We start from the raw sequence: 19,654 nt of genomic DNA, 5'->3' as shown, positions 1-19,654 counted from the left end.
ACCTTGCTTCACGGTGGAAACCAGGCATGTAGAGTCCATCCGTTCACCTTTTCTGCGTCGCACAAAGACACGGTGGTTGGATCCAAAGATCTCAAATTTGGACTCATCAGACCAAAGCACAGATTTCCACTGGTCTAATGTCCATTCCTTGTGTTCTTTAGCCCAAACAAGTCTCTTCTGCTTGTTGCCTGTCCTTAGCAGTGGTTTCCTAGCAGATATTCTACCATGAAGGCCTGATTCACACAGTCTCCTCTTAACAGTTGTTCTAGAGATGTGTCTGCTGCTAGAACTCTGTGTGGCATTGACCTGGTCTCTAATCTGAGCTTCTGTTAACCTATGATTTCTGAGGCTGGTGACTCAGATGATCTTATCCTCCGCAGCAGAGGTGACTCTTGGTCTTCCTTTCCTGGGGCGGTCCGCATGTGAGACAGTTTCTTTGTAGCGCTTGATGGTTTTTGTGACTGCACTTCGGGACACTTTCAAGGTTTTCCCATTTTTCGGACTGACTGACCTTCATTTCTTAAAGTAATGATGGTCACTCGTTTTTCTTTACGTAGCTGCTTTTTTCTTGCCATAATACAAATTCTAAAAGTCTATTCAGTAGGACTATCAGCTGTGTATCCACCTGACTTCTCCACAACACAACTGATGGTCCCAACCCCATTTATAAGGCAAGAAATCCCACTTATTAAACCTGACAGGGCACACCTGTGAAGAGAAAACCATTTCAGGTGACTACCTCTTGAAGCTCATCAAGAGAATGCCAAGAGTGTGCAAAGCAGTAATCAAAGCAAAAGGTGGCTACTTTGAAGAACCTAGAATATGACATATTTTCACTTGTTTCACACTTTTTTGTTATGTATATAATTCCACATGTGTTAATTCATAGTTTTGATGCCTTCAGTGTGAATGTACAATTTTCATAGTCATGAAAATAAAGAAAACTCTTTGTGTCCAAACTTTTGGTCTATACTGTACATTAAAATAAAAAGGATACAAAAACGCAGCACATCACGTTCTTGTATCCTGCCACTTTATGACAACAGTCTGAGGCATCCTTTTAACATATATGTTTTTTGTATACATTAAGCAGATGGAAAAAACATGATGTGAATAGGGATGAGCGAATCGACTTCAGATGAAACATCCGAAGTTGATTTGCATTAAACGTTGTTATAATACTGTATGAAGGGAGCGCTCCGTACAGTATTAGAATGTATTGGCTCCTGTGAGTCAAAGCTATTACTTCCCGAAGTCTCGTGAGACTTCACATAGTAACTTCATAAATCAATTTCTACTGTAAAAATGTATTTCCTGAACTCGGGTTCGGTTCCAAGGTACCACTATCAAGTATCATAACAAAGTTTTATGCAGATCAACTTCGGATGTCGATTCGCTAATCCCTAGAAGTGAACCCAGCCTAAGATTAGTTACTTACTAATGCATTGTCATGTGACTGGGAAAGAAATCATGGGAACTGTAATCCTTTACATTGGTGGTCTACCCAAAGCAAGCCTTAGCAGCTCCATAACAAGGGTGCAGCACAAGGAAGGGCAAGAGTTACTTCTGGTGGCATCATACGGTGAGCATTGAGACATATACAGGTACTTATTCAAACCCAGGAAAAAACACTTTAAAGGATATGGACACCTACATGGCAATTTTTTATCATTGCATTTTACTTACTATGGGCTAAAATAATTTTAATAGGTCTTCATTTAAGAAATTTCAGCAGTTTTCCGTGATATATGCAGTTAAAAATCAGTCTATTTGCAGACTGTCCCTCCTGTGTTCCGTTAGCCGACAGCTCATGTGAAGCCTTATCTCTGATCTCCTGACCTCATAAACACTCATTTAAGCCATATTCTTATCAGCTATAATGAGTGTTTGTAAAGTCAGAAGATCAGAGAAAAGACTTCACATAAGCTGTCAGCTGACGGAACTCACGAGCAATAGTCTGCCAAGAAGCAGAGAGTACTATACATTTTTAATAAAGATAAATTTAAAAATATATATTTTTAGCCCAAAATGAGTAATATGCAATCATAAAAAAATTGCCTTTAAAGGGGTTATCCAACCCCTATAATGTCCCCCAAATGACCGGGCCCTTCATATAGGTTATACTTATTCCACTCCCCGGCACCCGCATCGGTTCTGGTGCCGCCACGGCGACGGGAGGGGGGGCAGCCAACAGCATGCCGCGATCGGGACAAGCCTCCCTAGTATCGCTGGTGACGCTAGGGAGGCTCATCTCTGTCGCGGCCTACTATTGGCTTCCCTCCAAAAAACACCCTGATGTTTTGATCCCCGCGACAAGGAGATACAGCAGCAACCCTGCGTGCATCAGGAGAGTCAGGGGTGTCGGGGAGCAGGGTAAGTATAACCCATATGAGGCGCCCGGGCATTAGGGGGGACACTAAAGGGATTGGATAACCCCTTAAAGTTTGTTTGTAGGAAAACTCCTTAATCACCTATCCTGGACCGGGTAATAAATGTGAGATTACTGGGGGGTGGGTAACTGGTACTTCCTTGAACACTAGTATCAGTGATCAGTGACAGTCACATAGACATGCCATGGCAGGAATGCCTGTAAGGGGCGACACCACTATCTGCTGATTGCTGGTCTCTGGTGTCAGACCTGCACTGATAATGGGTTATAGCCCAGAACCCACCCATTTCACTATCACTATATTGCCCACTGCATGCACATCCTGGAACTCCCAATCTTTGCATACCATAACATTTCCGATTTCACCTGTCAAAAGATTTGTTTTCAAAGCTGTATCTGGTGTGAATTGCAAGAACTACACGTAGAGACGCTCTCATGTTGACCAATGTTCATGTTATCACACATAGTTTCTAATATGATGTACAATTTGAAGCATATTAGATTAGAAGTCTCGTACCCTTTTCCTCCTGCCGTGATTTGTATGCCTCCTAATAAAGACTTGCAAGCAGAAACCTCAATAATTGGTAATCCTTTGCCTGTCCTAAGGACAAGGAGCTCTGCAGTAATACCCGCTCCTAATTTGACTGCAATTTCTCCAACAAGGACTCTAGGAAGATGAGAGAAATAACATAAATTAGAAGTTTCCTATAGTTTTGGCAATGTCCAATGAACAAATTCTGGACTCCACAAATGTTAAACGGGTTATCCCATGAATTATGTAAAACATGAAAATCATAATAATCTATTATTTGACAACTTCTTTCTAACAAAGCTAGAAGCAGCCCTGTACCTCACATGGATCCAGAGATCTCCCCATTCATTGCTCCTATCGCTCTGCAAGATTTGTTTCAAGCTGTCAGCTTAGGGGATGTGTCCTTTCTGCTGCAGCTGGTGGCAGCTGAAGGATGGAAGTGAGCGTGTGCTTTCCACTCAGCGAGCAGGAGAGAGAAATTAGGAAAAGAGCAAACAGCAGGTGGCGCTATACAGATAGATTTCATTGAATAACATTAGATGCCATTAAAAAAATTATTCAGATCCAGATGCTGGTTTTAAAACTTCAGAATATTTGTCATGGGATAACCCCTTTACCTTGTTCTAAAAAAAACAAATAGTACTCATAGTACCAATTAATTTGAACATTAAAATAAGATTAAGGCTCCATTCACGCGTCCACAATTTAGTTCCGCAATTTGTGGAACGGAATTGCGGACCCATTCATTCCTATAGGGGAGCACGATGTGCTGCCCGGACACGGAATTGCAGACCCGCACTTCCGGGTCCGCAATTCCGTTCCCGAAAAAAATACAACATGTCCTATTCTTGTCCGCAATTGCGGATAAGAATAGGCATATTCTATACTGCTGGCAATGTGCGGTCTGCAAAATGCAAAACGCACATTGCCGCTGTCCGTGTTTTGCGGATCTGCGGCTCCGTGGATCCGCAAAACACGTTGCGGACGTGTGAATGGAGCCTTAATCTAATATCAAATTTAATTTACAGATCAGTCACATCAGAATTTTCCGAAAAATAAGATACTATTTTTCTGACATGATGTGAGCACAGTGTATATGGCAAACGATCATTCAGCCCTGCTGAATCGGTATAATGTACAAAACATACCTTTAGGGTGCATTCGCGCATTTGCAACTGGGCCACAAAAGATGCGGACAGCACATTGCTCTGTTCCTCAGCCCCGCAAAAATACACAGCATGTCCTATTCTTGTCCACAATCACGGTCAAGAAAAGGCATTTTCTATATAGCGCTGGCCATGAGCAGTCCGCAAAATGCAGAACGCACACAGCCGGCATCCAAAATTTGCGGAATGTAGCCTAAAGAATTTATTCAGACTGTCTGTTTTTCATAAGCTAAAAGCTGATCATTTTCCTTTCATGTTGAGTCAGTATGTCATCCATTTTTTGACAAAAATGACAAAATTTTGACAAAAAAAGAGAAAAAAATAAAATAATGTTTGCCCATCTTTCCTACCAACCATGTGTCAAAGGTTGCTTATATTGCTTAAAATGTGTCATTTTTAATATTCACCACAAGGGGGCACTGTTTATTTATCATTTACTCACAGAAACCTCACGTGAACCTGACACAGTAACAAAATGCTATACAGTAGCATAGAGTATTTGTTACAATGTAACAGGCAACCTGTACAAGCTTAGAAAAAGATTAGCTTTAATTTCATTGGTTGTTGGGAGCAACACAGCTTCCTTATATGCAGCTGTATCTAGCTGTATACAGCGTTATCAAGAACATCAACAGGATTCTTGTCCATGATACATCTCAGTTACTCACAGTCTTGCACTGATGTGTAGACTGGTGTCTATAGAAACTTGTACTCCGATATTTGGCATGAACTTCACATCGATTTCGGGAAGCTGCACACTGTGTATCTTTATCCTGTATTTGTAGAAGAGATGCAACAGGTTATATCACACGTGCTTCATTTCTAGGACTCATACATAGTGGGGCAGATTTATTAATCCTGTTTAGTAGTTAGGACTCTTTCACACCTGCGTTCTTTTCTTCCGGCATAGAGTTCCGTCGTCGGGGCTCTATGCCGGAAGAATCCTGATCAGTTTTATCCTAATGCATTCTGAATGGAGAGAAATCCGTTCAGGATGCATGAGGATGTCTTCAGTTCAGGCCCGGAACGGTTTTTGGCCGGAGAAAATACCGCAGCATGCTGCGCTTTTTGCTCCGGCCAAAAATCCTGAACACTTGCCGCAAGGCCGGATCCGGAATTAATGCCCATTGAAAGGCCTTAAGCTAAATGTCATTTCGGCGCATTGCCGGATCCGACGTTTAGCTTTTTCTGAATGGTTACCATGGCTGCCGGGACGCTAAAGTCCTGGCAGCCATGGTAAAGTGTAGTGGGGAGCGGGGGAGCAGTATACTTACCGTCCGTGCTGCTCCCGGGGCGCTTCAGAGTGACGTCAGGGCGCCCCAGGCGCATGGATGACGTGATCGCATGGCACGTCATCCATGCGCATGGGGCGCTCTGACGTCATTCTGGAGCGCCCCGGGAGCCGCACGGACTGTAAGTATACCGCTCCCCCGCTCCCCACTACTACTATGGCAACCAGGACTTTAATAGCGTCCTGACTGCCATAGTAACACTGAACGCATTTTGAAGATAGATCCGTCTTCAAATGCTTTCAGTACACTTGCGGTGTTACGGATCCGGCGTGTAATTCCGGCAAATGGAGTACACGACGGATCCGGACAACACAAGTGTGAAAGAGGCCTTAAATAGTCTAAAGATGTGACTCATGCTGGAAACCGGCAGTGGGCTCCAGCAGTGTCTCTTTGCCAGACAGCCTTCCGGATAGCTTTACGGCAGGTGTGAAACTTTGGGTTCTTTTAAAAGGTGCAGTGGCAGCTCCAAACAAGCACTGATTGCTGATATACAAGCCAGTCACTGATCATTTAAAGGACCTTCTCTCATGGCCCATTGCAATGTGATTGGGGGACGAACAATCTCTATGATGAGCACCCATCCCCCAATCAGTTTGCACATTGTTGGCAGCAGATCCACTGTGCAATCATCACCAATATGTATGCTATAAACGACTGCCATGTAACCCTACAGTGAGCTTTAAAGGGCTTCTGTCACCCCCAAAACTCATTTTTCATTTTTGGGCATATTAAAATCCTTATTGGACGACTATTCCCTATATAGGGCTCTTACCTTGTTCTGTGGCTTGGTTTCACTAAAAATCGATCTTTTAAAATATGCAAATGACTTCACTACCAGCAAGTAGGACCTCTACTTGCTGGTAGCCGCCGCAAGCTCCTTAAAAAAAAACGCCCCCTCCTCCTGCTGATTGACAGGGCCAGGGAGCGCTCTCCTCCTCCGGCTGGCCCTATCTGCAATTCAAATCCCGCGCCTGCACCTCATTCGGCGCAGGCGCTCTGAGAGAAGGACGCTCACTTTCTCAGTGCGCCTGCGCCGATGACGTCACCTCTAAACCTGAAAGAGAAGACGTCATCGGCGCAGGCGCACTGAGGGAGTGCTGAGGAAGCGAGCGTCCTTCTCTCAGAGCGCCTGCGCCGAATGAAGTGCAGGCGCGGGATTTGGATTGCAGACAGGGCCAGTCGGAGGAGGAGAGCACTGGCTGGCCCTGTCAATCAGCAGGAGGAGGGGGCGTTTTTTTTTAAAGGAGGATGCGGCGGCTACCAGCAAGTAGACGTCCTACTTGCTGGTAGTGAAGTCATTTGCGTATTTTAAAAGATCGATTTTTAGTGAAACCAAGCCACAGAACAAGGTAAGAGCCCTATATAGGGAATAGTCGTCCAATAAGGATTTTAATATGCCCAAAAATGAAAAATGAGTTTTGGGGGTGACAGAAGCCCTTTAAAGCTCAATTGGATTCTATTCTCATGGAAGCAGTCACGTCTGGACTCTGGAGTCATCCCGAAAACTGTATTTGATGGTCTTACAGTGAAATATCCGGTAAAACCTACACTGTATATGCTACCAAAGATACATAAGTCATTACAAAAACCACCTGTATCTGGATGTGGTGGACTGTACGAACCAGTATGTTCTTGGACATAGGTTTTTGGACTATTATTTAAAACCGTGTGTAGAGTGTCTACCATCTTATGTAGGAGGCTCTACAGATGTCCTTAAGCGACTAGAGGATATAAAAATGGAGAATGACTTGTTTTTGGTATCTTGTGATGTTGAATACCTATATACTTGTTTTCGACACTATTAAGGTTTCAGAGCCTCTCGGTTTTTCTTACAGATGAGGAATTTACCATCTGAACTGGTTGGCTTACTGATGGAGTTGTTGAACTGCACCTAATATGGCGGCCGAGGTGCGCCTGGACCTCTGCGCGTGCGCCGAAACGATGGCACGGTCCTGGCTCCGTGAGGACGTAGCTCACGCACGAATGTGTGTGGTCTTTCTCTTCAGGATCACGGGGCATTACCACTCCAGTTACAACCCTTTGAGGAAGCAGACCGCGAAACGCGCGTCGGGGAGTGGACTGGTGGTGTTGCTGTCTTTGTGGGCTTTATATTGGTCAGTATACAATTGTGTTTATATCTGCAATATTGATTCTTGTGTTCTGGTCTTATATGTTAATTGTATAGTCACAGGTTACTTTTATTTCTACCATTACATCTGAGACTAGACTTTACTTGTGCTCATAGTCTTATCAAAATTGACCAGTAGACATGTAATGCACTTTATGTTGGCCAATTGTTGCACTTGCACTTTATTATATGCCTATAAACCATGCACTACCAGTCCTATTCATTTTTAATTATGTTTTTATGTATTGTTCTATGTCAATCATGTGAATAATACATTTGTTAATAATAAATTATTTTATTATTAAGTTACAATTCGTGGTTACTTTATTGTTTGACACATAGTGGATCGATATATTTCTGTTGGTCGTATGCTTTATAACATATATGGGTTGAGTACCATTTTATGGGAAATATTTTTTTGGTTGCTTCATTGCCAATATGTGTCATGGAGCTCCATTTTACCACATGGGGTTAGTGCAATCATGGGGCTCAGCTTCGGATCATGGGTGATGACAGAACACAATGGTCATACCTGCATATTATGCATGCTCTTACATTGTTGTGCAAGTTTTTTTATTAGACATTATTCAGTCTTTGTGACTTTGTAGTTACAGCATACCTACCCAGCAATGTTAAGGACACCGCCCACAACTGACGTTCCCATTCCAAGTAGACCTCCATTTCCAAATAGTCCTCCTGACTCTTTCCTTTGTATCACTGAAGGAATTGATATGAGTCCAAATGCATTCTGGAGAGATATTCTTTGGGTCTGACAAGCTGTAAGGAAGGAAGTACAGGGTTACTACCTCCCCACCAAAAGAGTATAATTAGAACAGTGCTTAATGACGTGAGAGGTATAGTCATTATAATTAGAAATGATGGATGTTTTCAAAAATTAGATTTGAACGCTTCGCCAAATATTTCAAGAAATTAGCTTCTTTCCGAATTAATTTGTCACGTTAAATCAGCTGTATCCCAGCCTGCAGCGAGAATGTATCTTGGTGTACATCACTGTGCATTGAAGCAACATGCATAGCTAGTCCTTTCTGGTAGTGAAATAGTTACTGTGCGTAAGTATGGCCAACGGGTCTCATACAGCATATGGACGTGCACATCGTCGTGCAGGCCACCAACAGTCCTAGCTAACCCCTAGCTAAACCAAAAGAAAAGAATACAGCAGTCTTTAGTAAAAAAGAAAAAAAAAAACACTGTGTGCCCCTGCAGCAGCTGTGTCACGATGGCTCTTTAGTGGAACAAAAGAAGGACGCGGAGGCAGTTCCAATAAAGTAGTGGAGAAAAAAAAGTTTATTTTAAGCCATGTTGTAGTGGTGCAAACACATGCTTTTGAATCACTTCTGTTTGCTTTAAAATGACAGTGTGTCACTATTAGGCTTCATGGTACCTTAGCTCAGTGTTTCCCAAGCAGTGTGCTTCCAGCTGTTGCAAAACTACAACTCCCAGCATGCCCGGACATGCCTTTGGCTGTGCGGGCATGCTCGGAGTTGTAGTTTTGCAACAGCTGGAAGCACACTGGTTGGGAAACACTGCCTTAGCTGATAGCAGGATTAGCTCCTGATTATGGCTCACCATACAGGAACTGCTGAAATTAACTGACCAATTAATTGACGTATGAATTCAGCCTTACAGGTCAATGTTAGCATCAGATATAATGTACTTAACCGTGAAGTGGCCAAAAATTATTCTATAGAGTAAAAGAGCTGTCTCATTTACACCACCTGCTTTTGCCACATAGTTTGCTAGTTAACCTGTTTTGTTAGCCACTGATTCTACCAAAGTTGAAAATAGTTGTCTCATTTCACTGTTTGTGAGGTGTCCACATAGATTGCTTGATAACCTGCTCTGTTAGCCACTGATTCTACTAAAGTGGGAAAGAGCTGTCTCATTTTACACTGCTTCCATATAGATTGACAGATAACCTATTTTGTTAGCCTCTAATACAGCCCTGTCACAGAGTGGGGAGGGTGTCAGCAATAAGTCTGTGTTCAAGTCACTGTTTATTTTTCCCTTCTTCTGATTCATCAGAAGATCAACCTAAAAAAAAAAAAGGGTCCAAAACAGAGATGACATATGAAGGAAATATTTGCATGTCGTCAGTTTTTTGGACTCACTCCTGCTTTTGGCTTCCAAATCATGATGAAATCCTAATGCAAAATATTGACTATGTGATTGAGGCCTTATGGATGCTCACAGGATCCGTTGTGTTTTTCATTTTTTTGTTCTTCTGATGGATCTGAAGAATGGTAAAATAAATTGCGATGTCAACAAGGCCAGACAGGGACACTAGTGACCCAGAACAGACTGGTGAGGGTGGCAACAGCATAAGGAGTCAACATAGTGGACCAGTGACGTAGTAGTGAGGGTGGTAGCATCAGAATAGTGGCTGAATAACGTGACTAGAAGTAACAGGCCATATTTCACAATGTTCTGGTGTGGCAGCACACTGCATTCAGAACATTACTGCCAGAATGATCTAGTCTAATGCATCAGGCACTGGTGTATATCGTGAATCCTGACTGATCTACGACTGATTTAATCTTTAAAAAGGTTAATCTCTCTACATTTTGTGTTGATAGGCGAGTTTGGGGTAACTATGCCCCCCGCCGCAATGAACGCCCACTCTGATGCCACACTACTGGCCATGCAGAAAAGCTTGTCCAGGGCAGACTCAGCCAGTTGCAGCCACAATTCAAGTTTTGTTGCCCAGTAGTCCAGGGGATCTTGGATGTGGGGTGCGCTCCACCTGCTGGTTCAGGTTCTGCTCCATATCCTGCTGCTGTTGGCTGGTTTCTTCAGTAGGCGGGTAAAGAAACGTGCTCATCAGAGACTCGAGACTCAAGTTACTGTTGATGGAGTTGGTGCTACCCCTGCCTCCCACCCCCAACCCTCCTCCAGCAGTTATGGCAGTTAAGCGTGAGCACAGGGGGTCCCCCAGTCAGATATTCATGAAGATGGGCGATGGTGCACATAGGCAGTGACCAACCAACTACATAGGATAGTAGTTTTGATAGTAGTTGAGTTTATCATCCCTCTCAGCAGCTGTTAAAAAGACATGGTGGAGAGCAAGTAGTCATCCCTCTGCCAAATGGTGATAATGTAGCTGTCACTACGCAAGCAACTCAGCATGCATCTGGTCTTTTGCACAAGGGAATCAGAGGGACTCCCTGACTCCATCTCCACTGCATACTGCCACAGTCTGTCAGGGACATCTGTCTGGTCTTCCTCATCTCCCTCATGCTCCTCCTGTTCCTCTCCTGTTGCTTGGGCAGAAAAACCACCTATTTCCTCCTTGTCAACATCCTCCTTCTCCTCCAGCTCTTAAATTTATCAGCTGGCCGTGAGATGTAAGCGCCACATCTCCTGTCCCACCAGATTTATCAGCATGTGCTCCAGGACGTGAAGGAGTGGAATGACATCATTCATTTCATAGTCCTGGCGACTGATAAATAAGGTGGCCTCTTCAAAGGGTTTAAGCAAACGGCAGGTGTCACGCATGAGCTGCTACTGGCTAATGTTGAAGTTATACCGGGGAGTACTACTGTCTGCCTGAATCACCAAGAAATCGTTCATGGCCTTCCTCTACTCATACAGTCAGTCCAACATGTGGAGGCTGGAGTTCCAACGTGTGGAAACGTCACTTATGAGGCGATGTTGGGGAACACCATTCTGCCTTTGCAGCTGAAGGAGGGTGTGTTTTGCACAGTAAGAGTGGCTAAAGTGCCTGCACAGTTTCCTGGCCATTTTCAAGATATCTTGCAGTTGGGTGAAAGATTTCAGGAATCGGGTTACAACCACATTAAAGATGTGTGCCATTCAGGGGACATGGGTCAGCCCTGCTTGATGCAGTGCTGATAGAATGTTCTTCTCATTATCAGTGACCATGGTTCAATGCTGCTGCTACCACCCCTTCTACTTCTGCTGCTACTTCTGCCAGCTCCAGCAACATTTTTGCCACTTTCTGTTCCTTTGGAGTGCCCTGGCAACTGTTAGAAATACTGTACTGTAACACTAACTGTATATTTAACATTAGTTATTCACTGTCAATATTATTTATTCACCACAATTTCAGAATCAAGGCCTAATGAAATTGCTTATGTAATAAACAAGGTGGACACCACTCTAACAGTAGAACAAGACAGGTTATTCACCCCAATTTCAGAATCTAGGCATTGTTTATTTATTAAACAGTGTGGACACCCCAATAACAGTAAAATTAGAAAGCTTATTAACCTCAATTTTAGAATCAAGGTGTAATAAAATTGCTTATGTATTAAACAAGGTGGACACCCCAATAACTGTAAAATTAGACAGCTTATTCACCCCAATTTGAGAATCAAGGCCTAATACAATTGCTTATCTATTCAACTAGTTGGACACCCCAATAACAGTAGAACTAGACAGCTTATTCACCCCATTTTGAGAATCAAGGTGTAATAGAATTGCTTATCCTATTAAACAAGGTGGACACCACCAATAACAGTAGAACTAGACAGATTATTCACCCCACTTTGAGAATCAAGCCCTAATAGAATTGCTTATCTATTCAACAAGGTGAACACCCCAATAAAAGAAGAACTAGACAACTTATTCACCCTACTATGAGAATCAAGGCCTAATAGAATTGTTTATCTAGTAAACAAGGTGGACACCCCAATAACAGTAAAATTAGAAAGCTTATTAACCTCAATTTTAGAATCAAGGTGTAATAAAATTGCTTATGTATTAAACAAGGTAGACACCCCAATAACTGTAAAATTAGACAGCTTATTCACCCCAATTTGAGAATCAAGGCCTAATACAATTGCTTATCTATTCAACTAGTTGGACACCCCAATAACAGTAGAACTAGACAGCTTATTCACCCCATTTTGAGAATCAAGGTGTAATAGAATTGCTTATCCTATTAAACAAGGTGGACACCACCAATAACAGTAGAACTAGACAGATTATTCACCCCACTTTGAGAATCAAGCCCTAATAGAATTGCTTATCTATTCAACAAGGTGAACACCCCAATAAAAGAAGAACTAGACAACTTATTCACCCTACTATGAGAATCAAGGCCTAATAGAATTGTTTATCTATTAAACAAGGTGGACACCCCAATAACAGTAAAATTAGAAAGCTTATTCACCTCAATTTTAGAATCAAGGCCTAATACAATTGCTTATCTATTTAACAAGTTGGACACCCCAATAACAGTAGAACTAGACAGCTTATTCACCCCATTTTGAGAATCAAGGTGTAATGGAATTGCTTATCTATTAAACAAGGTGGACACCCCAATAACAGTAGAACTAGACAGATTATTCACCCCACTTTGAGAATCAAGCCCTGATAGAATTGCTTATCTATTCAACAAGGTGGACACCCCAATAAAAGTAGAACTAGACAACTTATTCACCCTACTATGAGAATCAAGGTGTAATAGAATTGCTTCTCTATTAAACAAGGTGGACACCACAATAACAGTAGAACTAGACAGCTTATTTACTCAAATTTGAAAATCAAGGCCTAATGGAATTTTTTATCTATTTAACAAGGTGTAAACACCAATAACAGTAAAATTAGAAAGCTTATTCAACCCAATTTGAGAACCAAATTGCTTATGTATTAAACACGGAGGACACTGTTCAATTACAGTAGATAGCTCTGTGCCCTACACAGGGATTGATGCAAACTTCGCTGTCTCTTATGGATCCCTTCAGCTTCAGATTAGAGTCCCTGCACTGTCCCTGCAGTCTCCCTATGCTCTCCCTAAAGTGTGTAAAAACTCTCCCTACGATTTACCTACACTGTCTTGCACTCTCCCTATCCAATATTCCACAATTAAAAGCTTTTCGCAACATTGTCCATAGCACTTAAAAAAGTCTCACCCTATTCTCAGCTCACAGTGAAATTGCAGAGACTGTTGATTGGTCTGCACAGCATTATGGGTAATCCGACGTTCCCGGGCTTCTTACTTTCCATTTGTAACACGTTTAGCTGCCATTTTAGGGGGGACAAAACTATTTGTTTTTGAAAGAATGCAGACTTTTTTTTTATTCTGTACAACCTCTTTGATCCTGTTTCCTGCAGTAACACTAATAACATTATCTTTGGGAATCACTTCAGAAATATTGTACCTGGGTACCTGAGGAATATGGTTCTACTACTTTAAGAAGAAAAATGCTACTAAAAGCTGCTACACAACACTAATATTTGACGTCCTGTGTGGACTCCTAGATAATATACATTTGGCAGACATAACGGGCAGATTTGTGAAATTGTTTAAAAGCAACCAATCACCTCACATCTTTTATTTTTCAAGTGCAGCAAACAAAATGAAAGCTGTGCTGTGACTGGTGGCTACAGGCAGCAAAGGATCGTCTTCTTTTTGACAGTTTATAAATCTCGCCCTGGTTCACGGTCACATTGCTGCAGTTGTATTGTACAGATTAGTTAGTTCTAGTACACACCATACTCCATGGCTTCTTGCTTTATGCGGACGACCGTTTTACAAGGTGTACTTCTCATTGGAGGAATCCATGCGATCAACAGCGCCGATATAAATAGCAGCTTCATGTTGTCTTCTGGGAGGTCTCCTTAACAAGAACTGAAGATATAGTTATTCAGCAGGGTAATGTCAGCCTGAGACACTTTCATTGAGTTTATTTGTTTTCCATGGTGCAACAAGCTCGTTTCAAGCTCTGTCTCTAATGCCACCAGAATTCCAGAGGAACATGTATGGCCCATAAGTCTCTTCAAGCCGCTTAAGGCGCTTTTTCCCAAAGGAGAGATTGTACCCCCCAAGCCCTTTTCTACATGCAGGCCAGCTGACAATAGCAGAGACGCCATAGGTGCAGCTAGCCACATATTTCCTCTGCCCTGAGCCCTCCACAGAAGAAGCTAACCTTTCTATCAGCTCTCTGATCTTCTTGATAGAGGTGTGACTGCTATTGCAAGAGCTCGCCACCCCCCCACTCCCCATGAGCTTCATGCACAGATGGTCACCCAAACACTTTCAATCTCTATTAGGGCTCATGCACACGACCGTGTATTTTTTGTGCTCCGCAAAACATGGATGATGTCTGCATGTATTCTGTATTTTGTAGAACGGAACAGTTGGCCCCTAATAGAACAGTCCTATCCTTGTCCATAATGCAGACAATAATAGGACATGTTCTATTCTTTTGTGGAACGGACATACATAAACGAAATGCACACAGAGTTACTTCCATTTGTTTTTGCTGACCCATTGAAATAAATAGTTTTATGGTCAGCAAAAAAAAATGTAACGGACACGGAAATAAAATACGTTTGTGTGCATGAGCCCATAAAGTGATTATTTGAGTAAAATAATGTAAAAAAAAAAATCCTTCCCCTCTTGCATCCACTCTGAACCAGTACCACACCTATGTCATCTTCCCCAGGCTGCAGCCAGTGACATATTAATTGGCTGCAGGGATGATATCTCATATACGGAGTGTCACCAATGCAACCAAACAATACATGACTGGCTGCAGCCCAGGTAAGATCAGAAAGGGAAGGAAAGTTTTGTTTTTTTTTCAGTATTTTACATGGTCTCCAGCACTTTAGTAAAAAAAAACATAGGCAACCCCTTTAAATATTTTTTTTGCTAATGTTAAATTATTGCATGGACGAAAGAGTAGCAAGTTATGTACATCAGTTTTCTGTTTTAGTGCCGAAAATTTGAAGCTTCGTGATTTTACACTGCTCTAAACGCTTTTGGAAAGTGAACTGAAAAGTTTATGTGGTTAGGCAAGTTTGGTAGTTTTATCAAATGTGCCCTTTTTTTTTTTACAAAAAAAAAGCTACCGTAGAAGGGGCATCAGAAAAACTGGATGCATCTCTCTCAACTATGTTCTTTTAAAAGATGAGCCAAATTAGTCAAACTACCATGTGTGAAGTTTGATAAATTTGGCGCAAATTATTGCAATGCATATTTCAGCAAAGTTCACTTAAAAAATGTTCCTTAAGACAAATCTTCCCCTATATGTTTTTTTTTTTTCCTATTTTAAGAAAAAAGTTAAATATCCAACCTCTAGGATTCTTACCTGTGTCTATGGCTATTCGGAACCTTCCTTCAGTTCTGAAGACTAAATTGACAGAGTGGGATTTTATAAGCAGCATGAAGTGTGTTGACAAAGGAAGCAAATATGTAAAAAGCTACTTACAAAAGAAGGATTTTAGATGGGTGTAACTTTGTAAACATTGAATATATGTTTAGTACATGCAAATAAAATTGATGCCAACTTAATTTTTCTCATAACATCTAAAATCTGTGATACACTTTGTAACATTGCAGACTCTATAGGGATCACTGTTGTCCAGAGTTTACATTTTAGTCTGACCCCCTGGCTACTTTTATCATGAACTATTAAATGATGTGTCACTAGGGGGCAGTACATCATCAGGGCTTTGGCCCAATCGATGAGCTTCTTGTGGTCTTGGACTATAATAGTCCCATTCATGCTGACCCCTATATTGGGTTTCACACAAGATTGCCGATTTGAACTTTTTTACCACGCGATACTTGTCTCCAAAGTTTAGAGTTTTTGAAATTTGCTGTAATAAACATCATGGTTGAGAGCATACAAATTTTCCATCCTGTTTTACCACTGAGCTTCGATAGGTATCCATGACTCACATAATCTGGGCCCAGATTCTAATCTTGGTTTCCATGTTGGCTTTAATTTATTATCACATAGACTTGAGTTTAGAAGGATCAACCACTGGCTTTGACTTCTAGCTAAATATCTACAATATTGTGTAAAATAATTATGCAAGAGTGGAAGACTTGCTGCAAAGTAAGAATTGTTTCAAAAATAGAAGTGTTCATAGTTTATTATCATCGATGAACAACATGCAAAGTGAATGAACAAAATCCATAGAGAAATAATTTATAATGAAATCTATATTTGGTGGGACCACCCTTTGCCTTCAAAACAACATTAGTTCTTCTAGGTACAGTATACTTGCAGAATTTTTTTGAAGGAACTCGGCATGGAGGTTGTTCCAAACATCTTGTAGATCTAACCACAGATCTTCTCTGGTTGTAGACTTGCTCAAATCTTTCTGTCCCTTCATGTAATCCACAACAGACCTGATGATATCTGCCTGTAGTTCTCAGCATTGAGGACACCATTAATCCTGATAAAATTCCCAACTCTGTTTGCTAAAATGTAGCCTCAAAGTTGAAAGGGCCATCCCCATGCTTCACTGTTGCCTGTAGACACTCATTATTGTACCACTCTTCAGCCCTTTGGTGAACAAACTGTCTTCTGCTACCGACAAATAATTAAAATTTTGACTCATCAGTCTGGAGCACTTGCTCCAATTTTTCTGCACCCTAGTTCCTATGTTTGAATAGTTCCGCCACTTGGCTTTTTTTCCACTCAACCATGCACGAAAACAAAGATTTTAGACATGTGTCATCACATAAAACTTACATTTATTTTTAACCTTGAGGGGAGGGAAATTTACAACTGGAAAAAAGGGTAGATTAACATCTGGGCTAAAGGTAATTCGTTAGTTTATTCCAGCAAAGGAACTAATTATTAGAGTTACCGTAGCCAACATAGCTGGATACTACCTGGCACTACTGGATTCCTATTGACTATAATGGTATCCGACTTTCTGGCTTAAATGCCAGCTTTTTGCCTGACAAATAACCCTGGGTTCACACCTGAGCGTTCCGAAAGGAGCGCTCTGTATGCGCGATTGTACGGGTGTTTGCAATCGCGCATACAGAGCCAAGCAAACGCCCATTGTCGCACGTTCCCGAAAGTCTATGTACGGGAACGTGCAACAAAACGCCCCAAAGAAGCACAAGAACTTTTTGGAGCGTCGGGCGTTTTACAGCGCGATCGTACATGCTGTAAAACGCCCAGGTGAGAACCATTCCCATAGAGAAGCATTGGTTTCTCCTTGTTGAGCGTTTTACGGCGCGTAGGAACGTAGGAACTTAGGGTAAAGCCTCATGCAATTGTATTTGTCTGGCCAAAAGCCGGCATTTATGCCAGAAAGCTGCCGGATCCCCGCTGGATCCCATTATAGTCAATGGGGATCCAGTGGTACCAAGCAATGTGTTGGTATCCAGCCATGCCTTGATATGGTAAATTTGATACTCTGCTGGAACAAACCACCTTTACTGCAGATATAGACGTAGCCACACTTAGTCTATATTTGAGGTCACTTAGTAGCCATTGTTGCTTTCACTGTCAAACACCAGGCAAATTCCATATGCATTCTAGTTGTTGTGCCCAATACACAGCCTGAGATGGTGGCCACTAGAGATGTCGCGAACATAAAATTTTCAGTTCGCGAGCGGCGAACGCGAATTTCTACAAATGTTCGCGAACGGGCGAACCGCCATTGACTTCTATAGGCAGGCGAATTTTAAAACCCACAGGGACTCTTTATGGCCACAATAGTGATGGAAAAGTTGTTTCAAGGGGACTAACACCTGGACTGTGGCATGCCGGAGGGGGATCCATGGCAAAACTCCCATGGAAAATTACATAGTTGACGCAGAGTTGGATTTTAATCCATAAAGGGCATAAATCACCTAACAATCCAATTTTTTTTCAACAACATGGTTTAAAACATCCAGTGTGTGTATACGATCAGGTATGATGTTGTATCGATCAGGTAGTGTAAGGGTTACGCCCGCTTCACAGACATTGACAGACCAAACTCCCCTTTTAATGCACCGCAAACAGTCCATTTGCCCAACCGCAAACTTCCCATTTGCACAAGGTTGGATACCAAGCTAGCCATATCCCGTTGATGTCATTGAAGGTTTCTTCCTCCACCCAGCCACGTACAACACCAATGGTCCCGGAAAGGTGAATTGAATTGATTTTTCGAACGGGGAGATTGTTAAAAAAACGCTGGCTCCCTCCCCTTTGTTTGAATCCACGATCACTGCGTCTGTGCCATGCAATTTACTGTCCCACCCGATATGAATGCTATTTTCTATAGTTCTCACTTCTCATCAGTTTAATCCCTGTTACGTCCCCAATCTGGGGTCCATTTATTAAATGGATTTTTCGAACGGGGTCATTGTGATACGCAAGCCCCTTCACCACAACAAGGTAACGATCACGAAAGGGGAATTGACACTTGTATGTGCCTTTTTTTTTGTTTTGTTTTTGCAGCCACAGTGCAGCACCAGAGGCCAGAAAAATTAGGCATGTACACATGCCTGAAAAACAATGTTATTGTTGCAGCCGCTGTTGTAGCAGCGGCCGGAAAAATGTATGTTTTCAAGGCAGAAAGGTGACTAAAACATTGCGGCTTGAACCCTAGTTGGTGGTGGAGAATTCACGAAAGTCATCCGGTATGCAGACATTAAATACAGCAGCGTGGGGATCATTTTTAAACGTATCCCCTACTGTCAGTCTCTTCGGGATCCATGCCTCATTCATCTTAATGAAGGAGAGGTAATCAACACTTTTTTGACCAAGGCGACTTCTTTTGTCAGTGACAATGCCTCCTGCTGCACTGAAGGTCCTTTCTGACAGGACACTTGAAGCGGGGCAGGCCAGAAGTTCTATCGCAAACTGGGATAGCTCATGCCACAGGTCAAGCCTGCACACCCAGTAGTCAAGGGGTTAATCGCTCCTCAGAGTGTCGATATCTGCAGTTAAGGCGAGGTAGTCTGCCACCTGTCGGTCGAGTCGTTCTCTAAGGCTGGATCCCGAAGGGCTGTGGAGATGTGTAGGACTGAAAAAGCTCTGCATGTCCTCCATCAACAACACATCTGTAAAGCGTCCTGTCCTTGCCGCCGTGGTCATGGTAGGAGGAGGATTACTTTCCCCTCTTCCCCAGTTAGATTCCCGTTGTGCTGTGACATCCCCCTTATAAGCTGTGTAAAGCATATTTTTAGTTTGGTTTTGAACTGCTGCATCCTTTCTGACTTCCGGTAATTTGGTAACATTTCCGCCACTTTCTGCTTATACCGGGGGTATAGTAGCGTGGCCACCCAGTACAGGTCGTTCTCCTTCATCCTTTTTATACGAGGGTCCCTCTACAGACATAACAGCATGAAAGACCCCATTTGCACAAGGTTGGATGCCGAGCTACTCATTTCCCGTTCCTCCTCCTCACTGATGTCATTGACGG

The 19,654-nt window shown here is 42.3% G+C and overlaps 1 protein-coding gene across 2 annotated transcripts in view; it reads right to left on the bottom strand.

Annotated features, from left to right (window-relative positions):
- BPIFB2 (BPI fold containing family B member 2) overlaps nucleotides 1–15,641 on the bottom strand; it is a 36,609-nt gene extending 20,968 nt beyond the window's left edge. Inside the window, exons 1-5 of one of the 2 annotated variants that reach the window (XM_044299372.1) lie at nucleotides 15,583–15,641; nucleotides 13,984–14,120; nucleotides 8,131–8,284; nucleotides 4,756–4,860; nucleotides 2,907–3,056 (exon numbers count right to left, since the gene is read on the bottom strand). In XM_044299372.1, coding sequence (XP_044155307.1) covers nucleotides 2,907–3,056; nucleotides 4,756–4,860; nucleotides 8,131–8,284; nucleotides 13,984–14,089 — 515 coding nt within the window. In that variant the 5' untranslated portion in view covers nucleotides 14,090–14,120; nucleotides 15,583–15,641. The remainder of the gene's footprint in view (nucleotides 1–2,906; nucleotides 3,057–4,755; nucleotides 4,861–8,130; nucleotides 8,285–13,983; nucleotides 14,121–15,582) is intronic. The other variant, XM_044299373.1, reaches the window with a different exon arrangement.
- Nucleotides 15,642–19,654: the final 4,013 nt, after the last annotated feature.

The sequence above is a fragment of the Bufo gargarizans genome, chromosome 6 (genome assembly GCF_014858855.1).
Source record: "Bufo gargarizans isolate SCDJY-AF-19 chromosome 6, ASM1485885v1, whole genome shotgun sequence".
In the NCBI taxonomy this organism is placed as follows: domain Eukaryota; kingdom Metazoa; phylum Chordata; class Amphibia; order Anura; family Bufonidae; genus Bufo; species Bufo gargarizans.
Note: the sequence above shows the minus strand (reverse complement) of the source record. Positions and strands in the feature narration are given on the sequence as shown.